The 18,965-nt window shown below is 46.1% G+C and overlaps 1 protein-coding gene across 1 annotated transcript in view; it reads left to right on the top strand.

Annotated features, from left to right (window-relative positions):
- MRC2 (mannose receptor C type 2) overlaps positions 1 to 18,965 on the top strand; it is a 77,162-nt gene that overhangs the window by 27,469 nt on the left and 30,728 nt on the right. Inside the window, exons 4-9 of the mRNA XM_035136405.2 lie at positions 383 to 547; positions 2,009 to 2,122; positions 3,860 to 4,003; positions 5,741 to 5,926; positions 7,040 to 7,194; positions 10,411 to 10,518. Of these exons, the coding sequence (XP_034992296.1) occupies positions 383 to 547; positions 2,009 to 2,122; positions 3,860 to 4,003; positions 5,741 to 5,926; positions 7,040 to 7,194; positions 10,411 to 10,518 (872 nt within the window). The remainder of the gene's footprint in view (positions 1 to 382; positions 548 to 2,008; positions 2,123 to 3,859; positions 4,004 to 5,740; positions 5,927 to 7,039; positions 7,195 to 10,410; positions 10,519 to 18,965) is intronic.

The following is an 18,965-nucleotide window of genomic DNA, read 5'->3' on the forward strand; positions in this document are numbered from 1 at the left end:
TAAGATAAATTCAGCAGTATAAATAAGTTATGATGGGTGTAATAATGGAATACTGAATGGTATAGTTTCTATAAAAACAATGAAGGGATTTATGATATGTAAAATGAACCGTGGAAAGAGAAGAAAGGAAGTCATTGATATCTCAGGGGGTGTAAAATGAGTATTTTAAATTGTAAAACAGAAAAATTATAAATTATAAATTTATATATATATATATAAAATCCTTCCCACCTCCCATTCCATTGTGGTCAGCAAAAGTGACATCTCGCCTTTGATAATACCAGATGGCTGCCTATAGGTTTTCTGTTGATCAGTATGCATAATGGTCACGTCAACTTGCAGTAGTCAATGCCCTTCTTCTTCTTTTGGCCTGTCCTCTTAGGTGATGACTGCGATACATTTTGGGACAGGGACCAGCTCACCAACAGCTGCTACCAGTTCAACTTCCAGTCCACCCTGTCTTGGCAGGAGGCTGGGAAGAGCTGTGAGCAGCAAGGGGCCAGCCTGCTGAGCATCACCGAGGTCCACGAACAGACTTACATCAATGGTGAGCAATGGGCACGGTGAACTGAGGGAGTCCCTGATGCCAAAAGTTTACAGGATGCCCCGACTGCCTTTCTCCCTGTGTACATGCACACCAGCAAAAGGCCGTTCCAGTCATCTTGGTTCTCCTGATCTACTTCAGTGGGTGGGAACTCGATTTGGGAAGGGGCTATAATGAGGACCGACTCTGGAAAAGTGGGCCAATCACTGTAGAACATACCGTATATGCCAGTGTATAAGGCGACTGGGCGTATAAGACGACCCCTTACTTTTCAAGTTAAAATATAGAATTTGGGATGTACTCCAGCCCTTTTTTGGCGGGGAGGGGAGGGGAGGCTGTCTTCTCCAGCACTCAAGTCTGCAGCCGGGGAAATGGTGGTTTGTTTGTTTGCTTGCTTAGTTTTTGAGAGGGGAAAAGAAGCCAGAGAGAGGAGAGGTAGAGAGGCAGAGACATCGAGGCTGGCTGAGCAAGCAAAAGGGGGAAAGAAACCATAGAGAGGAGAGAGATAGAGAGGCGGAGGCATCGGGGCTCACACAGCCAGCGAAAGACGCTGAGCAGAGCAGTGAAAGAGAGAGCGGAGAGAGAGAGAGAGACGGAGAGATCCCTTTGCTTTGCGCTGACAAAAAGAGAAGAGGCAGCAGCTTGACACCAATGAAATACACAAAACTGTGTCTCTGCGCTGATCCGGGTCGTGAAGCCATGAGGGCGCCGTTCTCCTTGGCGGGGAGCAGCCCCCTCCCCGGCACGCTTCTTTGCGTTCATATGGTCACTGCATACAGTGGGGATGCGGCCGCGGCCGTTTTTGAGCTCCCCCCACCGCATGCGGTGACCGGAGATTCTTGTACCCGGCGTATAAGACGGCCCCCCAACTTTTGAAAAGATTTTCCTGGGTTCAAAAGCCGTCTTATACGCCAGAATATACGGTATGTGCAAATGTGTTTCTGATCAGCGACTGATAAGATTGGGAGTTGCAATGCTGCGATCACTTGAGATTCTGCATCGGATTCTCTCTGTCTCTCTCTCTCTAGTACAGTCAAACCTTGGATCCCGAACGCCTCCCTTTTGGAACACCGAAAGCCTGGAAGTAAATGCTCTGGTTTTCGAACGTTTTTCGGAAGTCGCGCCTCTGTTGTCGAACATTTCGGAAGCCGAATAATGGGCTTCCGGAACAGATTACGTTCGACAACCGAGGTTTGACTGTATTGCTGCAGAAATTCAGAATCTCTGAGTATCGGAAAAGAAGGAAAGCTGGCAGGTTCTTGTTGCAAATGAGAGAGATAAGATCTGGGGGGGGAATCAGGCTCTGCTATGTGGTCAGCAGGGCAAGCATCCAAGATTTGGGGAGGTCTCCGTGGATGGAGGTTCAGTCAGGGACCAGGAAATGCTTGCGTTGCTGGATATCTTACGCTGAGAAGGTGGAGGATCTGACACCGAGACGTTCTGCCCTTTTCTTGTCTACACCAGGACTGCTAACAGGATATGGTTCTACACTCTGGATTGGGCTTAATGATCTGGACCTCAACGGGGGCTGGCAGTGGTCAGACAACTCACCCTTGAAGTTCCTTAACTGGGAGAGTGGTAAGTAAGAGAAATGCCAAGAGGATAGGTGAGATCCCAGTGAATTAACAAATGAGCCACATGGCTGGCATAGGCTGTTGGTATTTGCTGGAGACTAATTTTACGTGGGTGGCGCTGTGGTCTAAACCAGTATTTCCCAATCTTGGGGCTCCAGCTATTTTTGGACTACAAATCCCATCATCCCTGACCACTGGTCCTGCTAGTTAGGGATTATGGGGGTTGTAGTCCCAAAACAGCTAGAGACCCAAGATTGGGAAACACCGGTCTAAACCACTGAGCCTCTTGGACTTGCCGATCAGAATGATAATAATAATAATAATAATAATAATAATAATAATAATAATAATAATAATAATAATAATATATTTATACCCCGCCCATCTGGCTGAGTTTCCCCAGCCACTCTGGGCAGCTTCCAACAGAACATTAAAATGCAATAAATCTATTAAACATTAAAAGCTTCCCGAAACAGGGCTGCCTTCAAATGTCTTCTAAAAATCTGGTAGTTGTTTTTCTCTTTGACATCTGGTGGGAGGGCGTTCCACAGGGCGGGTGCCACCACCGAGAAGGCCCTCTGCCTGGTTCCCTGTAACTTGGTTTCTCATAGTGAGGGAACCGCCAGAAGGCCCTCAGCACTGGACCTCAGTGTCCGGGCAGAATGAAGGTCGGCGGTTCGAATCCCCACAAACAGGGTGAGCTCTCATTGTTGTGTCCCAGCTCCTGCCAACCTAGCAGTTCGAAAGCACGCCAAAAAGTGAAAGTAGATCAATAGGTACTGCTCTGGCGGGAAAGTAAACGGTGTTTCCATGCGCTGCTCTGGTTTCATCAGAAGCGGCTCAGTCGTGCTGGCCATATGACCTGGACAAACTGCGGGCAAACACCGGCTCCCTTGGCCAGTAAAGCGAGATGAGCACCGCAACCCCAGAGTCGTCTGTGCCTGGACTTAACTGTCAGGGGTCCTTTACCTTTACCTTTTTTAATTTTACAGACTCCTCTTTATCGAAAGCATAGATCCTTCCTGAATGAAAGCAAATGGATAAATGAACACGCAGGGAATTCTAATGTTTCCATCATATATACAGGTGAAACTTGGGAAATTAGACTATCGTTGAAAAGTGCATTTATTTCAGTAATGCAACCTAAAAGGTTAAACCAATATATGAGATTGATGCATGACATGCAAAGCAAGATATGTCAAGCCTTTATTTGTTGTAATTGTAGTTATTTGTATTTAGGTGGGTCAATTATAAATTGAATGTAATTAATGAAATGTAATAGCGATGTTTATTTTTGTATTATTGTAACTATTTGTTTTATTACTGTGGAATTTCCAAAAGAAAGCATTTGTAAAAATTCAAAGAAAAATAAAAAACAATAAGTTGCATTCCTGAAATAAATGCACTTTTCGACGATATTCTAATTTTCCGAGTTTCACCTGTACATTTAAAGCACAGGATTCTATCCAAAATCCTGAAAACGGTAGTTTGTTATGGGAATTATGGTTCAGTGAGGGCATGAGCTACCGTTCCCATGGGTTTTTTTTGGGGGGGGGAGCCATGTGTTTTAAATGTGTGTGTGCAGCCTCTGTTTTTGAGATCCAGAACTGATCTCAAGTGACATCCTCGGGCGTGGTTTTTCCTCTTGCCGCACAGCAAAGCATTCTCAAGCTGTGTTTTTCTGGGTAAATAACAGCCATAGTTGCAAAGGTTGGTGATCTCCTCCTGCCGCTCCTTGCAGATCAGCCTGACAACCCCAGTGAAGAAAACTGTGGGGTGATACGGACAGAGTCGTCGGGGGAATGGCAGAACCGTGACTGTAGCATGGCCCTGCCCTACATCTGCAAGAAGAAACCCAATGCCACTTCTAATATATACTTCTTACGTGAGTAATATAGAGAAAGCGATTGAATGGTTTGATATATATATATAGATATATAGATATAGATATAGATATAGATATATATAGATATAGATAGATATAGATATAGATAGATATAGATATAGATAGATAGATCTGAAAGCCGCCTATCTCGTGCTTGCCGTTCTGCAACCCCAACAGCCATTGGCCGAGCTGTTCTGATGTCACGGAATGTCCGTGGAACATGTGCTGACTGTTGGGAGTAGAAGTGAGTGTCGGGAACGGAATGCTGGAAAGAGCGCAGTTTCTGTGAGACAAGTGAAAGGGCAGTTTTTAACTGCGGTCTCTTTTTCAGGCTGAAGCTGAACGGAAAGAGTAGGTCTAGGGGGGGAAGCATGACTATAAAGCAGAGAGTGGGCAGAAGAAGCTTTCAAGCAGTGCTGTTGAGAGAAAGACAAAAGCCTGAGGGGGAAATGAAAGAGGGAGACATGGTGGAAAACATATTGCTGGATAAGCTTATCCACACTATACTGGCAGAGCTACCTGGACGCTCGGATAATTTCTATATAGAGTGGCTTCTTTCCGACGCTAACCCTAATGTGTCAGCGAAGGTTGCCAAATTCTGTGCTAGAGCCATAAAAATTCGGTCCAATCTAATTAGCAGTGTCCAAATATCCTCAGAACATCTTCAGGACTAGCTAAAGAGGATCCAGTGATATTAACTGCTGCAGTCTACCTCCCTAAGTAGTAATACTCCTTTAAATTAGTTTTATTTTAACCAATTGTTAAAACTTATGCTTATTGTCTATTTTTAGATATTCTTGTTTTCTTTTATTGTTTTATGTATCGCATATTTATGTGTGCTGGTCAAGAACCGTAATAATAAATCAAATCAAATCATATTGCTGGATTTAGGGGCAGGAATACATGGAGTTGGTTGGAAGGAAGTGGGCAGGCAATGTGGTTATGGAGGGAAAGTGCCAGGCAGTCCTAGAGGGTCTAAGTAAGGAGGGAGGGAGGGGAATTTTACACTTTCATTTGGATTGGATGCAGAGCCTGTAGTTAGAAGGATTTTATTAGCTCTCTGTTAGATGGAGCGTTTTGGATTCATATATTTATTTACTTTATACGATTTCTGACCTGGCCTATCCTGTAAGGTCCCATACAATCAAAACTAAATAAATGAAGGGAAAAGGTTTACAGTCGTACCTTGGAAGTCGAACGGAATTTGTTCTGGAAGTCGGTTCGACTTCCAAAACGTTTGTAAACCAAAGCACGACTTCCGATTGGCTGCAGGAAGCTCCTGCAGCCAATCGGAAGCTTCGGAATCCCCGTCGGACGTTCGGCTTCCAAAAATAGTTCGCAAACTGGAACAGACACTTCCGGGTTTGCGGCGTTCGGGAGCCAAAACGTTCGAGAACTAAGCTGTTTGAAAACCAGGGTATGACTGTACATGCAATGATAAAAAACAAGTTCCAATCAAACAGTTCCAATCAAAACTAGCACAGTATGGAAGAAGTGAGTCCTTTAAAAAAAACACCATTAATTGTCAGAGGCCAGAGTGAAAGAGGTGTGTCCCTTGCACACGACAGAAGCTAGACTGTGAAGACGCTTGCGGTAGCTAGTTTGTTTGTGGAGGGCATGTGTGAAATTTCTGCTTTCTGGGTTGCGGATCTTGGGTGTGAGCTCCTAATTAAAATATCGGCCCCACAACTTTTCCCGGATACTGCTTACTCAACGCTTTGCTTTCCCTAATTGCAGTGGAGTCTGATGTGAAGGTTGACTGTGATCCGAGCTGGCAGCCTTTTCAGACCAACTGCTACCGCTTGATCAGTGAAAAGAAGAGTTGGCCAGATGCCAAGAAGACCTGCTTGCGGAGCGAAGGAGATCTGGTCAGCATCCACACCCTCAACGAACTGGAGTTTGTTACCAAGCAAATCAAGCAAGGTAAGTGAAATATACTCGGAGTCAAGAGTGAATTTCATGCTCTTTATTCAGCTCATAGTCATCAAGGAGAAGAATAGAAGAATGGCTCTTTTCCCAAAACCATCTGCTTATATACATTATTTACACAATGGGCCTTGCGTGACTGGCTACTTCAGGGCTACACCTGTGGGCCAATCAGGTTGTGGATTGACTTCTGCCTGCAGCCTGATTGGCTGCTCCTACAGGCCAATCAGGTTGCAGATTCACTTCTACCAGACGCCTGATTGGCTGCTCCTGCAGGCCAATCAGGTTGCGGGTTCACTTCCACCTGGAGTTGGATTGGGTAGCTCCTGCGGACCAATCAGACTGCTGATTCTGAATCCTATTGTTCTAGGATTCAGCTCAGTACATAACAGTAAGCAATGCTGTGTCACAAGTGCTCTGTGTGTGTTTGCTTGTGTGTATGTGGATTATCTCTGATTTAACTTTTTTTTATGCGAGCAAAAGTTCAGTTGAATATCAAGCAGTGACTCCGCTGTAGAACCTGAGTTGCTCCTTTTATATCTGCACACACTTCCAAAATGAATCAAGCCTAGGATCAGCTGATTCTCTCTATTTCCAGGGGAAGCTGGCTGTGCAGAATGCTGATTGGCTGGCTCTAGTGACAATCACAAAGCTGCCTCCCTCCCATCTCGCCATCCAGATGTTTTGGGGACAATCTTGAAGCTATTCGCCTCGAGCACAGGGTGTTTAAAAAGGGAGTCTTTTAGAAAATCTGGATTATTATTTTTTAAGCACTGAATAAATGTTTAATAGATAAACATGCTGCGGGGTCTGGAAAAATCATTTTGAAATGTCGCAGTCTGGAGGAGCAACATCTGCAGTGGATCGAGGGGAGTGATGGTTACGGGGAGGAGCTACAGCAGGGAAATGCTCCCCTACTTCTGTAGGGAGCTATGTCTGCCTCTTCCCCAAGTTTCTAGTCCTCATGAGGATCAAGTGTTTTGCTAAATGCTTACAAACTGGAGGGAACTGGTTGGGCAAAGCAAGCCTGGGTGCATTCACTGTTAGATGAAGAGGATTTTTTTTTCTTCATTTAGTAGAAATCCCCTCTTCCCCTGCTTGTTTTGGCAGATGTCGAAGAACTCTGGATTGGCCTGAACGATCTCAAGCGACAGATGAGCTTTGAGTGGTCAGACGGCACGCCAGTGCAGTTCACATTCTGGCACCCTTTTGAGCCCAACAATTTCCGAGACAGCCTGGAGGATTGCGTGACGATCTGGGGACCGGTATGTGTAAGAGCTGGAAGGATACCCGTCACGAGAAGGGGGACATAGCTCTGAGCATACAGGATAGAACCCTCTTCGTATCTGTCGTGCAACACTTAGGAATGCAAGCTTTCATGAATTGAAGATTGCAATTGATTGGCGAAAATTATATTTGTTCACAGATTAAAATATGGCTCCTGGGCAAACACACACCTGAGCTGAGAGTTAACAAAGTTGTTGGAATTCAAAGCCTTAAAGCAGGCATTCCCAAACTGCGGCCCTCCATATGTTTTGGCCTACAACTCCCATGATCCCTAGCAAACAGGACTAGTGGTCAGGGAAGATGGGAATTGTAGTCCAAAACATCTGGAGGGCCGAAGTTTGGGGATGCCTGCCTTAAAGAATAGGCAATCTTGTGGGCCGTCATGCAATTGGGTCAGCTCCCTCATCCTTTCAATAGATTGGATGGGAAAAGACATTTAGAGATGACTCCCCTTTCCAGCTTGGCCGCAAAGCAAGTGTGTAATGCAAATGGTTTTTCTTCTAACAATAAGAGCCCGTGGACAACTAAATTGGGTAGTAGTGTCCAGGTGAAATCACAGTCAAGTGAGAATCTAGGGCCCAGAGGCTTAATTTGGCCCTAGGCTCCTCTCTGGCCCTCAGGACTGTCCTCAGGCCACACTCCCTCTTCCCAGGTCACAGCCCTCAGTGGTCCTGGAATAAACTCTGAGCATGCTCCTTGCTGGAGGATGGAGAGGGATGGATGAATGTGAAGAAACTAGTTTCAGTACTGGGCAAAGATAAAATCCACATATGTTGCGCTGCCCACGTTCCTTTCTGGGTAACCACCTAGCGATGGCATGTGGCCCCTGAACAGTTGCCCAGTTGGGAATATGGCCCTTGGGTCAAAAAAATTTTCTCCATCCGTATCCTACAATAATTATAGGTAGAGGTAAGGGATGCAGGTGGCGCTGTGGTCTAAACCACGGAGCCTCTTGGGCTTGCCGATCGGAAGGTCGGCGGTTTGAATCCCCATGACAGGGTGAGCTCCCGTTGCTCTGTCCCAGCTCCTGCCAACCCAGCAGTTCGAAAGCACGCCAGTGCAAGTAGATAAATACTTGAGGGCTTGAGGGCATCCTGATCAAGTTTGCAGATGACACCAAATTGGGAGGGGTGGTTAATACCCCAGAGGACAGGATCACACTTCAAAATGACCTTAACAGATTAGACAACTGGGCCATAGCAAACAATATGAATTTTAACAGGGAGAAATGTAAAGTACTACACTTGGGCAAAAAAATAAAATAAAGGCACAAATACAGGATGGGTGACACATGGCTTGAGAGCAGTACATGTGAAAAGGATCTAGGAGTCTTGGTAGACCACAAACTTGACATGAGTCAACAGTGTGATGCAGCAGCTTAAAAAGCCAATGCAATTCTGGGCTGCATCAATAGGAGTATTGCATCTAGATCAGGCATCCCCAAACTTCGGCCCTCCAGATGTTTTGGACTATAATTCCCATCATCCCTGACCACTGGTCCTGTTAGCTAGGGATCATGGGAGTTGTAGGCCAAAACATCTGGAGGGCCGCAGTTTGGGGATGCCTGATCTAGATCAAGGGAAGTAATAGTGAGGTCAGACCTCACCTGGAGTACTGTGTCCAGTTCTGGACACCACAGTTCAAGAAGGATATTGAAAAGCTGGAATGAGTCCAGAGGAGGGCAACCAAAATGGTCAAAGGCCTGGAAACTATGCCTTATGAGGAACGGCTTAGGGAGCTGGGTATGTTTAGCCTGGAGAAGAGAAGGTTAAGGGGTGATATGATAGCCATGTTCAAATATATAAAAGGATGTCATATAGAGGAGGGAGAAAGGTTGTTTTCTGTTGCTCCAGAGAAGCGGACACGGAGCAATGGATTCAAACTACAAGAAAGAAGATTCCACCTAAACATTAGGAAGAGCTTCCTGACAGTAAGAGCTGTTCGACAGTGGAATTTTCTGCCAAGGAGTGTGGTGGAGTCTCCTTCTTTGGAGGTCTTTAAGCAGAGGCTTGACAGCCATATGTCAAGAATGCCTTGATGGTGTTTCCTGCTTGGCAGGGGGTTGGACTGGATGGCCCTTGTGGTCTCTTCCAACTCTATGATTCTATGAAATAGGTACCACTCTGGCAGGAAGGTAAATGGTGTTTCTGTGCGCTCTGGTTTCCCTCACAGTGTCCCGTTGTGCCAAAAGTGGTTTAGTCCTGCTGGCCACACGATGCGGAAAACTGTCTGTGGACAAACACCGGCTCCCTTGGCCTGAAAGTGAGATGAGAGCCACAACCCCATAGTTACCTTTAACTGGACATAACCATCCTGGGGTCCTTTACCTTTTTTTAAAAAACAGAAGTGATAATCTTGAACATATGTTTATTTTCTTATGGAGTTTCCCCCCTTCCCACTACTTTACCTAGGAATAGCTTTTGCTGCAATTCTGATTAAGTAAAACAAGGGTAGGGAATGACACTCAGGACTGATCAGTGGAAAGTGAGGGTGTATAGGAGGAAATCAGATTGAAATGGAGGAGCAGGCAAGATGGAAGATGGAGTGTCGCTGCAGAAGAGCACAGAGATAAATAGCCTGGGTTTTTTTTAGGGGGGGCAGGGCAGGTTGGGGAAATCAAAGGCTTCTAACCTATGGAGAATTATTCCAGTAAGACAAGGCTGGGAAAGCCTTGGCCCTCCAGATGTTGTTGGACTCCAACTCCCATCTGCCCCATCCAGCATGATCAGTGGTCAAGCATGATGGTAATTGTAGTTCAGCAGTATCCAGAAGGCCGCAGGTTCTCCTCCCTGCGATAAAGGACTGAATTGGTCCTGAGGCTTTTGTGTGTGTTTTAGTTTATTTTTTAAATAGAATAAAATTTCATCAGTGCGTCCTTCAATGGACTTATTTATTTCCTGTGCTCATTTTAGGAGCTCTCTTTTGCTGGACCAAGGTGGGATTAGGGCAGAACAAACTGCAAGTAATTCTAGTGCTCAAAAAAGAACATATGGGTGGTGCCCCCACAGTTGTATAATAATTTAAATAATTTGAGTCCAGCAAGATCCGAAGGGCACTAGGTTGGAGAAAGGATGGACTGGGCATAGGCCGGAGGGCGGAAGGCTTACATTTTGGGGTTAAATGTTTTGAAACTGCTGCCTGCTGTGGGGAATTCTTTTTCTTGAGCTGGGATTTCTCTGCCTCTCTCTGTCCAGGAGGGGAGGTGGAACGACAGCCCTTGCAACCTGACGTTGCCTTCTGTGTGCAAGAAGCGGGGCCGCGTGAGCCAAGGGAGAGAAGAGGAGGACCATGGCTGCAGAAAGGTAAAGAGAGCAATGGTGGCATTGCATGCAAAGGTAACAGGGCCGAAGGCTGCAGGAAGGGGAGAAGAGGAGGTTGGGAGTTGTGGTCCAAAGGCTGCCTCTTGGGTAACAGGCCTCTACAGGTTGACATATGAGCACTTCTGGAGAGGAAAAGGATGGTGCCCAAGGCAGGTGAGGTCAGGGCCGGCGCATCCATTTAGGCGAACTAGGCAGCTGCCTAGGGCGCCAAAATGGAGGGGGCGCTGGCCAGCCTGCCTGCTGCCCACCGGTTACTGCCTGGGGCCGCCTCCACTGCGCATGTCACTGTTGAGCGGCTTCAGGCTGTTATCCCAAGGCGCGCAAGTGCCTCCGGAGAGCGGCCTGAAGCCGCTCAACAGCTGCAGTGGAGGTGGCCCCAGGCTTGCGCTCCCCGCGCGAAGCTCCGGAGGCGCGTGGGGAACGTGAGCCTGGGGCTACCTTGCCGCGCCTCTCAGCTGTTTTTTGTTTTATTTTTATTTTATTTTTTATTTTTCTATTTAATTTTTTCTATTTTTATTTTTTCTATTTTCTATTTTTCTATTTTCTATTTTCTATTTTTCTTTATTTATTATTTTATTTTCTATTTTCTTTATTTTTTATTTTTTATTTTATTAATTTGGGGGGGGGGCAGAAGGTGATCTTGCCTAGGGCGCAAAAAACCCTAGCACCGGCCCTGGGTGAGGTTTCTGACATACGAGTGACTGACGTAGAGAAGCCTCTGTGTTTTCAAATGCTGCTTTGGAAACACTCATTTGGAGCAGAATGGTGAACAAATAAGAAACCAGAAGTTCGTAAACAATGCTTTCTAAAATAAAAGCAAGATGCATGTCCTGTACTCGGCTTAAACTAAGCCATTGCCCTTTGAGAGAGACAGCACACCAGCTGCATGTTGTCTATCTAGATGTGGGCTGTCCAGATAGACTTCCTTTTTCCAGTGGAGCCCAGCTGTCCAAGGAACATCTCCTTTCCAGCTGGCCAGGGCCGGAATGTGCTCGCCTTTCTCCCTCTGCAAGAACGGTGCAAGCTGGGAAGGGGACATCGAACGTTTCTGTATTAACTGCTTTTAGCTAAGGGAATTTTGCCATTGCCAAGGGCCCTGTGGCACCAGCTGGGACGGGGCAGGAATGTTTGTCTGTGTCAGAGCAGGGTCCCAAGGTGTGAGTGTGGGGCAGGCAGCTCAAGCTGCGACTTAGTCCTGCCATGGGTCACAGAAGGGGAGGCGGAGCTGGCAGATCTAGTTCAGGGAGGGGGGTCCTGTTGCCGTCCGTGTCGTGCAAACTGACACAGCTCCACACCCGTTGTGCACACTTTTAAGCCCAGGCCTTCCTGCTTTTTGACGAGCACCTTGCAATTGATGGGCCACACCCTGCTCTTTAAAAGTAGAGGAATGTTGTTATGCCAAGCCACGTATCATGCTTATGAACCTTCAAACTCTGCATCCTGTATTTTGAGCTGATGCCCAGACCGTGTGCAGATTTTATCAATAAAGCTTTTGGACTTTCCCCGAGCTGAGAGTCCCCAAGGCTTTCGTCCGAAGGCGGGAGCAGCAAGGGGAGACACAAGAAATCTGTAAGATTCCTTAGAATGCTGTTTTTGAATTGAATTGATGTTTGGGTGTGGAGGAGGATGACAGAGAGAGGAGAAGTGGCTGAAGTTTGCAAGCATTGGTCAGTTTGTATGCTTGTTTAAATGCTCCCTTTTAAGTAAACCCACTGTTCAGCTCTGAGGGATGAGGGTAAAATACCGGCTTCCTAAAAGTTGAACCCAACTTCTTATAAACATTAAATGGCAACCTTTGGCTTTGGACAGCTGGTCCATTGACTTAGCAGATATGGGCAGGAAGTAAAGCCGCATCATTCCTCAAAAGTTGGGGTGGGAGCTCTGAATTGCTTTCTAGGATCAGAATGCATTGGGGTTGTCTGCACCTTTGAAACCACCATGTCACTAGTTGCAGTAGACACTGGGCTAGTTTCTGGGTCTTCTAGCACAGTGGTCCTCAACCTTGGGCCTCCAGATGTTTGGAGACTACAATTCCCATCATCCCTGACCACTGGTCCTGCTAGCTAGGGATCATGGGAGTTGTAGGCCAAAAACATCTGGAGGCCCAAGGTTGAGGACCACTGATCTAGCAGATGCTTCTAAAGTTTCCCTTGTAGATGCTTCCTTCGTTTTTTTGTCACCTGGCTTTTGCTTGGTTCTTTTCCATTGTGTTTGCTACCTTCCCGTTCTGCTTTAAGGGAAGTTTTGTGTGCCTTTTTAAGAGTCCGTATGGTGCCCTCCAGACGTAGCTATGCCGGCTGGAGCTGATGGAAGTTGTAGCCCAGCAACATTGGGGTGCTTTAGTTGAGATTCCTGCATTGCAGGGGGTTGGACTAGTAGAGGACTCCCAAGGGTTCCCTTCCAACTCTCAAGAATCTAACATCTGGAGGGCGCCAGGTTGGCAAAGGCTGATAAATACCAGCCAAAGGTGTGGTTCTTTGAAAGGAGAGTCATCTGAACTGCTTTGAGTAGCTCAGCTGCCATGTGGGCCATGCCTCTCTCTCTCTCTCTCTCTCTCTCTCTCTCTCTCTCTCTCTCTCTCTCTCTCTCTCTCTGTGTGTGTGTGTGTGTGTGTGTGTGTGTGTGTGAGAGAGAGAGAGAGAGAGAGAGAGAGAGAGAGCGCATTTCTTGGACTCCATGCAGAAGAAAACCCCACGTCTTGCTTCCTGGTTCGCAGTGCCTCTCTCCCCTCCCGACACAAATCACACTCCCCCCCCCCCCCCGCTCTCAAGCCTCAGGACAAGGAACTATTCTTGAATAATAATACTTCCTCTAAGTCACGAACATAGCTGAGTGTGTACACAAGTGCTTGTCAGCCCTTTGCCAAGCCCTTTGCCTAGATCTGCAAAGCTACAGAAGCAGCAAAAAGTCGTGTGCCCACATGGGAGCCCATAGGTGAAGCCTGCCAGTCCCGGGGGGGGGGCGAGGCATGGATTGTTGGGGTTCTGGGTGCAGTGTTCCCATGCCCTGCAGACTTGTATACACCTTGCGTTTTATGAATATATTTAGCCTCTTGAAAACCCCAAAGGAAAAGGATCCTGGCTGTAGAAGAAAAGACCCACCAAATACAAAGAGGGACCAGCTGCTTAGACAAAGATGCTTCCCAACTTTGTTTTACTGCCACTCACCTAGGCAGTCTGTTACAGCAGAATTTCCTTCTTCTCAAGTAGTTTTATTACGAAGTGTGAAGTGTTTTCTCCTTGACGATAAAGAGTTTCCTTGAAATGTGTCTGGAACCGTAGCTGTCAGTGCAGCAGCTGTCTTCTCCGTTCCCCTTCGTTGTTTCTGCTGCATGCTGAAAGTGTGCACCTCTTTTCCTCTGCCTTCTGACACCTTACGTCAATATAGATATATTTAGGAGGCAGCCTGTTCCTTCGATTTGCATTTGCTTCAAACCGATTTGCCTGTTGCATTTTAAACCAGTGCTTCTCGAGCTACCTGATGTGGCAGATAGATAGATAGATAGATAGATAGATAGATAGATAGATAGATAGATAGATAGATAGATAGACTTTATTTCGGCCATAGGCCCATATTTAAATACCAACACAGAATAATATACATCGTACAACAGAATAAAATGGGACAAAATAAAACAAAACAAATTGAATTAATTCCATTCATATAAATCCTGTTCATATAAATATTATAAATTTCATTTACAAGGTAGGAACAACTTAACATAACACTTAAGTTCATCAGGTCACCACTATAAATCAACCACTTGGACGGAATATAAATAATCATAAAGTAACCCATTTTTCCTCTTATAGAATAAAACTGCAATCAAATATCTGGCTACAAGGAGTGATCTGCTCGGATCGTTGTCCTGTAGCAGATATATTAACTGAGATTCCAGAGTCTCAACCAAAGTTTCTGATATTAAGGGGGATAAAAATCTGGTCCGAGGGACCATGTGCAATGGGCAACAGAATAATATATGATGAAGGGATTCTATAGTTCTGTTGTCACATGCACACAGAACTGAACTCTGACCTTTAGAAAACCTGTTATTCATAACATTGGAAGGAAGGACATTGAATTTTGTCTTAATAATGGCAAATCTATGGGCCGCGACTGATATAGATGGCAGATAAGATGGGATCTGCGGAGAGGGCACTATGCCAAGGTTCGACGGTGAACAGGTGCCGCTTCCCATTCTTATATTTTGCTGGAGGTCCATCTCCTCTAGTTTTGGCTTGAGAGTTCTTTTAGCTGTGACAAGGTCTAATTTCAACAAGTCCGATGAGGACAGTCCATAGGACACAATTTTAGTATGGATCATTTTTGCCCAAGGACTAGGAAAATCGTCTCGCCAGAGACATTGCATCAAATAGAGATTCGGAAGCCTGTGTCACAGAGACAGCCAATAGCATAGAATACGCCTCCAAAGAGTGTTTTCTAGAGATGTGATTTTTAACTCTAAGCGAATGGCTGAATTACTAACACACTGAGGCAGTTTTAGCAGACAAGAGTAAAAAGAGAAAAAGTGCAAGCCACTGGATAATAATTTATTACCTATACCCCGCCCATCTGGCTGGGTCTCCCCAGCCACTCTGGGCGGCTTCCAACAAGAGATTAAAAATACATTAAAACATCAGTCATTAAAAACTTCCCTAACAGGGTTGCCTTCAGATGTCTTCTAAATGTCAGATAGTTGTTTATCTCTTTGACATCTGATGGGAGGGCATTCCACAGGGCGGGCGCCACTACCGAGAAGGCCCTCTGCCTGGTTTCCTGTAACCTCACATCTTGCAGCGAGGGAACCACCAGAAGACCCTCAGAGCTGGACCTCAGTGTCTGGGCAGAACGATGGGGGTGGAGACGCTCCTTCAGGTATACTGGGCTGAGGTCGTTTAGGGCTTTAAAGCTCAGCACCAACACTATGAATTGTGCTCGGAAACGTACTGGGAGCCAATGTAGGTCTTTCAAGACTGGTGTTATGTGGTCTCGGCGGCCACTCCCAGTCACCAGTCTAGCTGCCACATTCTGGATTAGTTGTAGTTTCCGGGTCACCCTCAATGGTAGCCCCACGTAGTAGTCGAAGCGGGAGATAACTTCTGGACTTCTCTTTTCCTTGTCTCCCTTCTTTCCCTCCCCGTTGTCATCATTCCAGATGTTTCCTCCAGCTGTCAGAGGCTCCCAATCTGGTTGCTGGCCCGCAGAGCTCAACAAAAGCTCCAGCACCCCCTATCTTTTGTCCTAAAGCAACCAAGATGGTGTTTTTGGCAAGAGGTGAGCCCATCTGCCGGAGCTGTCTAGCGGATGCATTCCTCGCAGGCAGCATTGCGAACTTGGATGAAGGCTGGCGTCCAGCAGGTCTCTTCCTCCCCCTCCCTCTCTCCTTCCCATATATCCCTGTTCTTTTCCAGCATGGTTTTTTTTAAAAAAAAAACAACAAACCACAACATGCTGATATTTGGTTCTGTATTCTCCCAACTGGTTTCCTTCGTAACTGGGAGGATCCAGCCATAGGCCGTTTATGTTAACAGCAGAGCCCAGAAGACCAGCTCCTAACCCCCCATTAAGTAGAGTTCCCTTTCTAAATCTGCAGCCAGTTGTTGAATATATGAGCAGGAGTTTTCCGCTAGAGTAAGATGATTTGGAAGCTATGAAATCTCTTCCTTCAAAGAGCTTCAAGAAACGATTGGAAGCTGCAGTAGAAAAGACGTTGCAAGGAAGAGAATTCTCTCGTTGCACGCACTTCCGCCTCCATCTTCCCTCCCTCCCTCCCTCCCTCTTGTCATTATGGGTTGAGAAATGGTCCATAAAGGTGAAGCGGAAGAGTGTGCAAGGGAGAGAATCTTCCTCTGAACAAGAAGAGGGAGATGGTTCTCATCCTTGGGCTGCAGAATCAGCCCAGGGAGGCTGTTGGGATATCTGTGTTGAGATTGGGGATAGCTGATGTTGTGCCCTCTAGATGTTGTTGGACTACAACTCCCATTATCCCCGGCCATTGGCTGTGCTAGCTGGGGATGATGGGAGCTGGGGATCTCATAGCCGTTGTTTTTCAGCTGTGGTACTCGTACCACCCAATGTGCTGTGAAGCATCGCTGGCTGAAAAATCCTTGGGGTTAGGTGACCCTCTGGGTCCCTTGTGACTGGATAGGTCTGTGCATGGTCCAGATGTCTCCCTAGCTAAGGCGTCCTAACTGCTCTCCTGTTTCTTTCCTTCTTGCCCTGGGTCTTCTTCCTTGCTCATTTGAGCCCTTCTCCTTTTAGCCCTCCTCCTCCTCCTCCTCTTGTGGCTTGCTTGCTGCCTCCTTACGAAGGCTTCTCCCACGCTGCATGTTGGTAGTGGCGAGCCCTGTGGTTGCCTTCAAAAGGAGCTTTTTCGGATCTCTGAACGATTCCCCCTCCATCTGCCTGACGAATTTGAGCTGCCTTGGCATGAACGGCCCCTATTGTGCTCCCAGCTTAGGAGAGGCTCCAACATCAACAAACCAGAGCTATGAAAGCACTCTGCGGTGGGGTTTGAACTTCTTCCCTTTTCCCTTTTTTCTCTTGCCGAAGGAAGAGAGTTCGCTTTCCCTTCTTAGACCCTTCTGGGCACTGGTAGTTTGGGTTAGGGTGGGGGGGATTTCGCTGCCTTCCAAGCAGCTTTGATGTGTTTTTCTTCCTCCTTTCTAAACTCTGCAACTTCCTCTCCTTGTGCTGTGGCCTTGAAAACTAAGCGAGAGCCAGGCTAAGTGGAGAGGGCAGACACCGATAATGGAAACCCGTTATTGGGAAACCCATGACCCACAGGCCAGGTCCACACAAGTAGTCACTTCCTTTCTTTCCTGTAAAAAGGATGCTGCAGAAATCCAAAGGGTTGCATCCAGTGCTAATTCTGCTCCAAGCAGTCCCATTGAAGTTAATGGGCATGCCTAACTTGCACCCTTTAAATTCAGTGGGTCTACTGTGGGTGGGATGGGAAGGGACTGTGAAGCCATCTAGCCCATTTCTCAGAAAGCGCATCCTGCATGACAGTCAGGGATGGGAGAGGAATTCACTGCCTTGGTTGCCCTTCTTCCACATTTGTTTGTTTATAATAATAATAATAATAATAATAATAATAATAATAATAATAAAATTTATTATTTATACCCCGCCCATCTGGCTGGGCTTCCTCAGCCACTCTGGGCGGCTTTCAACCAAATATTAAAAACACAATACAGCATTAAACTTTAAAAAACTTCCTTAAACAGGGCTGCCTTCAGATGTCTTTTAAAAGTAAGATAGTTACTTATTGCCTTGACATCTGTTGGGAGGGCGTTCCACAGGGCTGGCGCCACTACCGAGAAGGCCCTCTGCCTGGTTCCCTGTAACCTCACTTCTCGCAGTGAGGGAACCGCCAGAAGGCTCTCGGAGCTAGACCTCAGTGTGTGTTTGTTTGTTTGTTTGCCACCCTTCATCAAAAGATAAAACACAAGTAAATAATTAAACCAAAAGAACAAAACGATAACCCCCACCTTCCCACAGAAACATTTAAAAGGCCGTAGACTATTAATCAGCCAAAGGCCTGGTTGAAAAATATAAAATGAAGGCACCAGGCAAACCTCCCTGGAGCCACTACAGAAAAGGCCCACTCTAGTTATTTTATTTATTTACTAAATTTATATATACATTTCAGTGTTGAGGATTTTATGCTCTCCTGTGATGCCCTGGTGCTTAGTTTTTAATAAAGAACAGTTTCTTATTTCCACTACATTGGGGTTCTTTGTTTTCATTGTTTGTTGTGCTTTTATTACTGTAATTTTTATCCTGGTTTGTAAGATGCTCCGGTTTCTGTTTTGAAAAGAGTGGGGTGGATGTGAATATTATTATTATTATTATTATTTTCACAGTAAGAGGTCAGGGTGCTTAGGACTGCAGCCAAAGGTGCTTTTGCTATACGGTGTGACTATTTGATATTTTCTCTTGGGATGGTAACATAAACAGTGATTTTAACAAATGCCTGCCCTCCTTTGTTGAGAGCTTAGGTTTGCATACTTGGTAGTTGTGGTCTCTTAATTAAACTGCATTGAATTTCATCTCCACCACCACAAGCATGCAGCCACCATTAGCAATGTGCTGAGCTAAGCTTCAACGGATAATACTTCTTTTCCCTTTAAAAAGCAGTCGTTGGGATGGTCTGCCAAAAGCTGGCCCACACTCAGCTCGCAGCAGTAGATGGCAAGTGGCTTGCCTTGCTAAGCCTGGATGGTGGGCTTAACAAAGCACTGTTTCGAACACAGGTTCAAATGATCATGTGGATGGGTCTAAGCAAGGAGGGAACAGAAATACAGTTGTACCTTGGAAGTCGAACGGAATCTGTTCCAGAAGTCAGTCAGACTTTCAAAACATTCGGAAACCAAAGCACAGCTTCTGATTGGATGCAGGAAGCTCCTGCAGCCAATCGGAAGCCA

The sequence above is a fragment of the Zootoca vivipara genome, chromosome 13, assembly GCF_963506605.1.
Source record: "Zootoca vivipara chromosome 13, rZooViv1.1, whole genome shotgun sequence".
NCBI lineage: Eukaryota > Metazoa > Chordata > Lepidosauria > Squamata > Lacertidae > Zootoca > Zootoca vivipara.